We start from the raw sequence: 10,637 nt of genomic DNA on the forward strand, positions 1-10,637 counted from the left end.
ATGGGGAAAAAAACAATTTTTACAAAAAGCTTTTTTTTTATTTTTAGGAAGAGTAATCCTTTACCCCAGTGGAACCATCTGGAACTCAATATATGAGGGATGCTAAGGGTCAAAAACAAAGAGAAAACCTTTTGTGTTTTAAGGATGGCACCTATAACCTTAGTGCATAGCTTGACATGGATTTTAAGAGTAAGAATACCAAACAGAGAAAGTGAAAAGGCCAGGTCAATAAAATGAGGAATCAGAAATTTTCATCACTGTCATGGCTGCATATAAAGTTCTGTATTTGCTTTTTTTTAAAAAACAGTTTGCCCTTTTACATATAGCATATAGCATGTTTCCTCCAGAACAATGGCCACAGCATTGCTGCTATGGGTCCTCCTAAAAAAAAATCTGCAAACATCCCTTTGGTCACATTATTGATTAACAAATGGGTCCAGTGTGTCTGGAAAGTTAACTTAAGTTTCTAGAAAGTCAGCCTGCATACATATAAATAGAAATATCTTCCGTTTAGTCAGATTATTTATCTGTATAATTTTATTCAAAGTCAAAAACAGATTTGGAAAAGTTACCACAACCCTTAGAGCCATATGAATGTTTAATAAGCTGTAATTATTCTGTAAATTAGAATACCATCAACTGGAATTATTTCTGAGTTAGTCACTAAGTCTCCTTGGGCAAGTTACTGAACACCAAGTTGCTCTCAAAGAGTTCATTTGAGTGTGAATATTAGATAGAAACCACTTGGGCATGAAAAAAAGTGTTTTTGTGAATGGATGAATGAGGCAAGTTGAACAAAGTGCTTTGAGTGCTCAAGCAGAGTAGAACAGCTCTATATAAGAACCAGGTCATTTACTTTTTACCACATGTTAACTTAGAAGTGCCTATTTAGTGGTGTTATTGCCCCTCTCTAAAGATAGACATCCATAAATGTTACCACTGTGGCATCAAAACTGCATTTATGAAACCAAATATCAAATGTGATTTTTAAAAATGTTCAAATGTTTGGTGAATTTGCACCAGATAAGCTATAAAGCTCTTTTTTCCACCATCAGCATTAAGACTTTATTAGTCTTAATCCAGTAAGTGCCAACAAATTCATCATCTCTGCTGATCCCATGAGAGCACCGAACGAATGCAGCTGCATACAAGCTACAATTTCATTAACAAGTGGATTTACCTGCCAGCACAGAGCTGTCAAGCGCTACTGAGTCAATGCTGCATCGTGATTGGCTCGTATGTTTCTAGGTTTAGCTGTTGATTGGCTCTTTGGTGAGAGGGGTGGGATATTCAACATCTTTACAGAACTCTGAAGAAAAATCTATAGAGTGTCACATCGTCTTTAATAATGTCTTTTATGTTACGGTACTCGGAAATACCAGTAATATTACCAGACTCTTTACCAGAATTACTGGTAACAGTTTACTACCTGTGAAAGGTCACCGGTGTTAAATCATTTGAGGGAAATGCCCTGCAGGGAGGCAGAATACAGCAAGTCAAACATTGCAGTTTAAACACCTGTTCACACATAAGCTTGAAACTTTGTACCAACACAGAGTGCAGATAAGGAACCATGAGTGGTTTAACAGAGGATTTTATTGAATTCCTTCAAAGGTAATCATAAAGCCAGGCCTCCTAGACTTACAAAGGTAGGAATGAGCCTTCTTCATAAATGGGACCATTTGACTGGTTGTAAATGGTTAGTATATAGACCCCACTTTGGCAAAATATCTTAACACAACCCGTCATACAGAGATCTTTGATAAATCATCCTTCAACACTTTGGTTGAGGGGAAAAAACACATTTATTTGTAAAACGGCAGTTAAATAGTGTGAAACACTGGATTTGTTTAAGGCAGCCTGTGATTATTGTATTGAAAGGCCCAGCAAATTAACATGTCAAAACTGAAATGAATTACATTAGAAACTTTAAAGAAAATCACATAATTTTTCACACTGTGGCACGGCAGTTTTTTTATAAGAGCACTTTACATCTGCGTGAATCGCTCATCGTCCGAGAACGTCGAGTTATAAATACCGTCATTTGCACCGTTTTCAGCCGTTTTCACCCCTGTCTCTTCGTCGCTGTCCTCGTCATCTGCATCCATGTTTTTCTTCCTACAAAAAGAATGAGCAGATCAAATGAAGCTCAGTTATCATATTTTCAAAAAGCTAAATTAAATACATCCACAGTCATCTGCTCACAGTTTTCTTTGGACCAGAGGATACACAAGCAGGGCGATGATGCCGACGCTAACTGCACCCATGACCACCCCGAAGACAATGAGCCACGGAGGGGTGTCAGGGGAGACCGGTGCTGCCAGAGTGGGATAGATGCCATCGAACTCCAGAGTTTTATCTGTTAGCAGAAAAGCACCGTTGATTCGATTTCTCGATTTTCTATTGGACAAAAGAAAAGATTTCATTTAAGGGGATTATTCTGGAAAAGGCAAAACTGCACTGACTCTGGACAGCAACACAGTTTTTACAGTTTTGCCTCTTTACACCACCTAAGTTGATTAAATCCAGTAGATCTAGAAATACTTTTCTCTTCCCATCGTTCTGGTTGTCCAAACATTTTCTTAACTTTAGAAACAATTCTGTTATCATGCACTTCATCAGTTATCTTCTGTGGTCTTTAGGGTCTTTTAGTGTTGCTGAGCTGGTCTGTGCATTCATTCTTTTTAATGAATCTCTCCCTGATGGATTTATTTGGACGTCATGTTGAGCATTAAGGCCACAAAATGCAAGTTATTTCTCAACTACTTGACAGTCAGTTGTCCAATTTCTCTGAAAATACATAAAAGTGGCTGCAATTGAGGTTAATGCAGCTTTAATTAAAGCTGCATTTTTATCATATCCAGATAAAATCCACTGAAGTGGTGGCAGAGACAAAAATCACAAAGTGTTTCATTGGCCAAATACTTAAAGATTTGCAACTTTGTGTCAAAAACACAAGTATGCGGACGTTAAAGTCACACTTTTGCTCCACGTGTTCATGCAATAGTGTTTCAGTAATGCTTAAATGTAGCCGATTTTAAACTCTTTCCTCCGGTCAGGGTCATTTCTCAGTACAGTACATCCTCCAGGGGATCTCTAAGTACTTCTTAAAACTGATGAGTCACACACAAAAGCATTTTTTATCATGAGTGATAAAACTGTTTTTAACTTTTAGGTTGACCTGGGGCTGGAACTGTTTTTTGGAAGCTTTGAAACCAGTTTGTCGTCTTAGAACTTAGCATCCCCTGAAACGAATGCATTAAGGAGGCAGACAAGAGGAGGTGGTGAAAGTATGCCAAGTTAACACAGCAGTGCCTCAACAGTGAGTGGTATACACACTGCGAACCCATTAAGTTAGTTTGCAGTTGGCCAGTTCCTCTGCAGGACCTGCTGTACAAGCTGGACACAGAAGCTACTGAAGTGGGCCAAGGCTGCCGAGGATCAGAAATAGTAATCAATGCATTCTTACAGGTATTAAACTGTATAAAAACATTGGCTGTAGTTTGAATTCAAACTACAATTTTAAAACTTTTTTTTTTAATTAGCTGACCTTATCGTTCCTGTACAGGAAAAAAAAGCTTCAAAATACCCTGACTTCCCACATAAATTCTACAAGCTGGTGAATTTGTGCCAGAATCTTGGGAAATCTGTGATTCCAAAGTCTGCCTGTGAGTCTCCTCCTAGATATGAGCCTGGAAAACCTCCAAAGATAAGATGCCAGCTGGAAATAAACACGCTAGTTGACCAAACATTTATGAAGTGACTCGTCCCAGTACAAAGGAGTAGTGGTTCAGTGCAAAGTCCCATACAAAATTTGAGCTTCATAAATGCTAACCGTAAATGTTAAAAACACAAAAATGGTGAAGAGCACCTGCCTTAAGTTATGCTGCTCTACATAACACATGCATTTACAGTAGAAACAGAGGATTTGTTTGGCGCTTTTTGGGGGGGTTACTAAAAATATTTGTTCGCTTTTTAAATAAATTCTACTGCTTTCTGTATCAGTTATTGTGATCCATTAAAATAGTGGATGTTAATGGCTGGTTGAGGCTGGTTGTGCATGAACAGCCGTCTCTCTCTGTTTCCCCTGTAATGGACTGGTGACCAGAAAAGTGTGATGGACGGATGGAAATGTTTAAATGAGAATGCTCATTACCCACATGAGGGAAATTATGTTCACTTAAGTACAAAAATAACCTGTTACTTCATAAAAATAAAAGGGATCGACTTAGTTTCTATGGCCACACTGCATAACCCAGGGTAAACCTGCTCATGCATGCATACATAAAATAGATGGTGTTTGAAAGCAAAGTGTTTGAAGTGTTAAGGTTAGTGATCAGGTTTGTGGTTTATGGTTTAGGTTGGAGCTTTGAAGCCTTGTTCAAAAGAAAACAAACCTCTGGCAGTGGCAAATCTTGTGTGAGAGAGTAACCAAAAGCCATGACACAGGCACACGTGTTAAAGCAAAATATAAAAAATGTCACGACACACCTGTTCCTGCGCTACATAATCTAGAAAGCTGCACTTTCGCACCATATGTGAGCCAAACATTCATTGGGAACATAATTACGCCCCCATTCATATTTATTTGGAAAACCCATTAGTTATTAGTCATTTTAGAATTTTCTAGGAAATGATAAAATGGGTAATAAATGTTTAAGAAAAATACTTTAACATCCATTATTTACATCCAGCTAAGAAGAAAATATAACAATAATAGTACCAATAACTAAAACTGTAGCATGTGATTACTTTATAGCCATCTCCACAGTTCCTTTATCAACAAGATCCATGGTTTTCGGCCTCGTCACCACAAACCAGAAGGACACTCTCTGAGTCTCGTTACACGGATGGATGTCTGAAACCCTGGTGAAGTTTTACAAGACAATGAAAGCGAAGTTATAAAATGTGAGTCACCTATCGTGTTAAGAGATGTTCTATTATGTTTTTACAACTGTTTAAGAACAGATGACACAAAAACAGTCTTACCCAAATTCTTCTCCGTTAGTGAAATCCCTCATGGCAAAAGCCAGAGCGGCCCGGAAAAGGAACATTTCATTTTTGTTCCAGGGATACTGCAAAATCAGCAACATCAGATTAGGGACTGTTTTTCAGCAAAGGTTAACTGTTCGCCACATGGACCTTGGCCTCATATTAAGCAGTCACATGCACTTTAAGAGAATTCTGGATAATATTAAGCACTTGATTGTAACCATGACTCTAAAATGATGGCGTGTAAAATATTAATAAAAGCAGAAGTTAATGATTTGGAAATTAGTTAATATTGGTGTGTGTGTGTGTGTGTGTGTGTGTGTGTGTGTGTGTGTGTGTGTGTGTGTGTGTGTGTGTGTGTGTGTCTCTTAAACTTCATACCATCAGCAAGTTGCATTTAAATTGGAAAAGTAGCATTTCTACTCCCTCTGTAAGTATTTGGAAATTTCCCAACACTTACTGCTGCTGTGTCCCTGCAGATATTTGAGGCCTCCTCTGTCATATTTGTTCCCTCATAATGTGCAGAACGGTTATAATGCCTAACAGGTCTGAACAGACGTTTAATCTCTCGATTCTCGATTTTATCTGCTGCAGTACCCAACGAATGTGCGATGTGTTCTTGCTGAAATAAGCAAGACTTTCAATTTTAAAATCTACGTATGCAATCGTGACCACCTTATTAGGTACATCTGTTTAACTGCTCATCAGCATACATATCTAATTGTCCAACCACACGCAAGCATGCATGTCAGTGGCTTTTAATGCCACACGTCCGGGTTCTGAGTACGGTATTTCAGGAATTTCTGATTTGCTTAGATGTTCGCACACAACCATCTGTAACAAAAAAAACAGTCCAGAAAACAGAGAGAAAATATCCAGTAAGCAGCAGTTCTCTATGTGAAAATGCCTTGTTGATGCAAAGGGTCAGAGAACAATGACCAGACTGCTTTGAGTTAACAAGAAGGCAAAAGCAACTCATAACTGCTAGTTACAACCACACAGAAGATGATCTCTCGACGCATAGCACACCAAATCTTGAAGCAGAAAGCAGAAGACCACACCGGGAAGCACTCCTGTCAGCTAAGAGCAGGAAACTGGACAATAGAAGATTAGAAAGATGAGGATTAATAAGGTCAGAATTTGGTCTAAATCAGGGGTGTCCAACTCCAGGCCTTGAGGGCCGGTGTCCTGCAGGTTTTAGATGTGTCCTTGATCCAACACAGTTGATTTAAATGCCCAACAGACACCTTTGGAATGTGCAAAGGGAGATTCACATAATGGATGTGCGTACAAAATTTGCAGTCGCTGCATAAAACTCTGAAGAAATGTTTTCGCCGCTTTGTTGAGATAAAGGATTAAGGCAGATAGAAACAGGTCCTAGTAAAGTGGCTAGTGAGTGCATCATTGAGTTTCAACGGTGCCTTTAAAGATTTGCAAGTTGCCCATGGTATCTTCACAAAAGCACTCAGGGCCATCACAGATCTTAAAGAGGAAAGCTGTTCAGGAGGTTTTTCCTCTTTGTCTCAATCTCTTTTGAATGAGCTGCATAAACGGAGACAGCAGCATCTCTGGATCTTGTTTCTGCATGTATTTTTTATTTGCATGGTACACTTTGAACTTTCAAAAGTATTCCTGAGCCCATGTGGTGATGTTCACTCCAGATGGTCAGAGGAGAGCGAGGAGGCTCTTAAGGACTGTTTTGAGTCGACTGTGTGGGAGGTGATCTGTGACGACCATGGAGAGGACATCGACAGCCTTACTACATGCATTACTGACTATATTAATTTCTGTGTGGATAACACCGTACCTACCAGGACTGTACGGTGTTTCTCCAACAACAAACCTTGGATTACCCCAGAAATTAAAACTGTCCTCAAGCAGAAGAGGAGGGCCTTCAAATCCAAAGACAAAGAGGAGTTGAAAAGGGTGCAGAGAGAGTTGAGGGGACTGATAAGGAATGGGAAGGACAGCTACAGGCAGAAGATGGAGAACCAGCTTCAGCAAAACAACGTTGGTGAAGTCTGGAGAGGCCTCAGAACCATCTCAGGCCACAAACAGCAGAACTCTCTGCCTGGGAGGGATGTGAGGTGGGCAAATGAACTGAATCATTTCTTCAACAGATTTGATTCAACCATGAGACCACCCCCACTGCTGCTGTTCCACCTCTGACACCTCAGACACTTCACACCTCCTCTATTCACCCTGCTCACTCCTCCCCACCCCCAACAACAGCATCCAATACACACTCAACACAAGGCTCCAGCCTGTCTCTCTCAACCACCCAGGTTAGGAGGGAACTGAGGAGGATTAATGGCAAGAAGGCAGCGGGCCCAGATGGCATCAGCTCGAGGGTCGTCAGGTCCTGCGCGGACCAACTGTGTGGGGTGATGGAGCACCTCTTCAACCTGAGCCTGAGGTTGGGAAGAGTCCCACAGCTCTGGAAAACCTCCTGTGTTGTACCAGTGCCAAAGACTTCACGCCCCAAGGACCTCAACAGCTACAGGCCGGTGGCTCTGACATCCCACCTGATGAAGACCCTGGAGCGGTTGGTCCTGGCTCAGCTTCGGCGCCTAACAAGCTCATCACTGGACCCACTTCAGTTTGCCTACCAGCCTGGCATTGGCGCGGATGATGCCGTCATTCACCTCCTACATCGTTCCCTCGCTCACCTGGAGACCGCTGGAAGCACTGTGAGAATCATGTTCTTTGATTTCTCCAGTGCCTTCAACACTATTCTTCCCTCGGTTCTGAAGGACAAGCTGGAGAACTCTGGAGTGGACCATCACCTCACTACCTGGATTTTGGACTACCTCACCGACCGACCACAGTATGTGAGGACTCAGGGCTGTGTGTCGGACAGGGTCGCCTGCAGTACGGGGGCCCCACAGGGAACGGTTCTGGCTCCGTTCCTCTTCACCATCTACACTGCAGACTTCTCCCACAATTCCACCCAGTGCTTCCTGCAGAAGTTCTCTGATGACTCTGCAATAGTCGGCCTCATCACTGATGGGGACGACAAGGAGTACAGAGGACTGACTCAAGACTTTGTGGACTGGTGCCAGCTGAACTACCTCCAGATCAACGCCAGTAAAACCAAGGAGCTGGTGGTAGACTTCCGCAGGCACAAGCATTCTCCACTGCAACCACTGAACATCCAGGGTATGGACATTGAGGCTGTGGACAGCTACAGGTACCTTGGTGTTCAGCTGAACAACAGACTGGACTGGACTCATAACTCAGACGCCCTCTACAGGAAAGGGCAGAGCAGGCTGTACCTGCTGCGGAGACTCAGGTCGTTTGGAGTGGAGGGCCCACTCCTGAAGACCTTCTATGACTCTGTGGTGGCTTCTGCTATCTTTTATGGTGTGGTCTGCTGGGGCGGCAGCATCTCTGCTGGGGACAGGAAGAGACTGAACAGGGTGATCCGAAGGGCCAGCTCTGTTCTAGGATGCCCTCTGGACCCAGTGGAGGTGGTGAGTGACAGGAGAATGGCGGCTAAGCTGTCATCCCTGTTGGACAACGTCTCCCACCCCATGCAGCAGACTGTGACAGCACTGAGCAGCTCCTTCAGTGGGAGACTGCGGCACCCACGGTGTGGGACGGAGAGATTTCGCAGGTCTTTCCTCCCCACTGCTGTCAGACTCCACAACAAAGACTTTAACTGAACAAACACACACATCCATACATATGCAATAATACTAAGTGCAATAATCTTTTCTGGCATCGTTGTATTTTTACTCAGTTGTATATAGCATTCGTATTCTATTTTTATCTTATTGTATATTTTTATTCTATTTTATTCTACTGTATATAGTATATTATTTTATTCTATTCTGTACAGCTGTGTACTGTATTTATTCTTATTGTATTCTAATTTTTGCGTCATAACTTTTGCACTGTCCACTTCCTGCTGTGACAAAACAAATTTCCCACGTGTGGGACTAATAAAGGTTATCTTATCTTATCTTATCTTATCTTAGATTCATGTCTGATTTATATTAAAGTGTTCTCTGAGGGCATGACAGCCATTCAGCAGTGATTTGCAGCCCTTTTCTCTTGCGTACAGAGATTTTGCTGGATTCTCTGAAACATTAATGATATTATCTATGATCAGTGTACTGTAGAAGATTAAAATTCTCTCTGTTTCCTCTTTGTTCCACAAATCTGTGCCAGAGTATTGAAATTCTCCCTGTGTCGAAAGACTTACCCTGCCTAGCATGGTTTTTTTTTTTAAACGTAATCCTGTTTATCTAATTACTAAGATGTGTCCAAAGCAGGTGTTTGGGGGTGTATTGCTTGTTTTTTTGTTTTTTTTTAGCATTACACAACTTTTCTGGTCTATTGTTGCACCTGGAACTTCAACTGATTGTAATGCTGGACATGAATGATCACATTTCTCAGTTCCACCACATTTTCTTTGTAAATATAGGTTGGAAATCATTACTTTCTTTATTTATAATTCACAAAACATTCAAATTTTTTAGGGAACGGGATTGCATTCCTGTTTTTAATATTATGAAGTCAGAGCTGTTTATGGCAAGAAGAGCGATCTGAGGATGTGGAGGAATATTTAAATATATACATACAGCTTGATCTCCCAGTGCGGTTTTGATGCTGAATCGAACTTTGTAGGCTTCTCCAACACCTATAAAGATAAAACAGACTGAAATGTCCTCTGCGTGCCATGAATTGCTGTGCTAGGCTTTAGATGAGAAGTGTAGCTGCTGCAGTTTATCTTTCCTGTGCTGATAGACTGAATCCCAAGAGCAGCAGCGTCAAATTTAGTCTCTCTCAGCTATTTCCTCATAGTTTGGTTGTAGATTAGCAATTTTAGGATCATTGTTCAAGTCTACAATCACGATGGAATGAATGAAACCCTTGTTGTGAGGTAAATGCTAAGTTATGTGTCTAATCTGACTTTGTTCCAGTAAATAGATTAGAAGCTGCATTCCACACTCACTTCTGGGCTAAGAAGGGATAAAACTCCTGTACACAAAGCCTGTGTTTACTCATATTAATGAATTTATGTATTTTTTTAAAAAATGTGAACACACAATATTTGACCAAAGGTTACATTTTAAGAGCCTTACCTGGTTTACAGAGCCCTTCTGCCACAGAAAGTGACAAACTGAGCAGGAGCAAGATCTTTTCCAACATTTTTCCCAGAAAACAAAAAGCAGAATAGCACAATGCTGTAAAAGCTCAGGCAAAGGTCCCAGCATTCACCGATCTAAAGAGGTCGGCAGAGGATTTAACTGGATAAAGCCTGGGTTTAATGGTTAAGCCAAGACACACCTGAACTAATCTGTCCTCTCTGTAAAAAACAATGGCTGTCACTGCGCTGCACTGCATGGAAACAGTCAAGTGGGCGCTGTTTGTTCATGCTTTCCAAAGGAGCCAGATAGGTCTAATGTGATAGAGGCAGACCTCCCAGAGGAGAACAGAACGGCCCAGTCTGTTTCTATTTACCTAGTATAGCACAGTGTGTGAACTTACAAGTTACAGCCACTTAAAATGGTATAATAAGTAGTGACCCCTAGAAACAGAAACAGCCTGGGAAAGAATATGTTAGGTGTCGGCTGTGTGCGGACAGGGATAGGACCCAAGGTGCAGACTCCGGAGACAGAACTTAAACCAAAACAGCT

The 10,637-nt window shown here is 41.4% G+C and overlaps 1 protein-coding gene across 2 annotated transcripts; it reads right to left on the reverse strand.

Moving 5' to 3' along the window:
* Window positions 1-1,578: 1,578 nt before the first annotated feature.
* Window positions 1,579-10,637, reverse strand: cltrn (collectrin, amino acid transport regulator). 2 transcript variants are annotated; one of them, XM_026159969.1, is made up of 7 exons: window positions 10,288-10,637; window positions 10,083-10,137; window positions 9,579-9,637; window positions 4,990-5,075; window positions 4,753-4,866; window positions 2,206-2,400; window positions 1,579-2,118 (listed from the first exon to the last, which is right to left on the reverse strand). In XM_026159969.1, exons 1-7 carry the CDS (start codon window positions 10,342-10,344, stop codon window positions 1,989-1,991), a joined length of 696 nt encoding a protein of 231 aa, XP_026015754.1. In that variant the 5' UTR covers window positions 10,345-10,637; the 3' UTR covers window positions 1,579-1,988. The 2 variants fall into 2 exon arrangements, with proteins under 2 accessions (XP_026015754.1, XP_026015755.1); XM_026159970.1 differs by having other exon boundaries at window positions 10,083-10,344.

Source organism: Astatotilapia calliptera, chromosome 23 (assembly GCF_900246225.1).
Source record: "Astatotilapia calliptera chromosome 23, fAstCal1.2, whole genome shotgun sequence".
Taxonomy (NCBI): domain Eukaryota; kingdom Metazoa; phylum Chordata; class Actinopteri; order Cichliformes; family Cichlidae; genus Astatotilapia; species Astatotilapia calliptera.

Bases quoted from the DNA above. Each gene is read 5' to 3' on its own strand.
- cltrn (XM_026159969.1), bottom strand. From the start codon at position 10,344: ATGCAGTGCAGCGCAGTGACAGCCATTGTTTTTTACAGAGAGGACAGA. The intron at 4,867-4,989 runs GTAAGACTGTTT...AAACTTCACCAG, and splicing joins ACTAACGGAGAAGAATTTGG to GGTTTCAGACATCCATCCGT. The intron at 2,401-4,752 runs GTAATCACATGC...TTTGTCCAATAG, and splicing joins ACTGTGGAGATGGCTATAAA to AAAATCGAGAAATCGAATCA.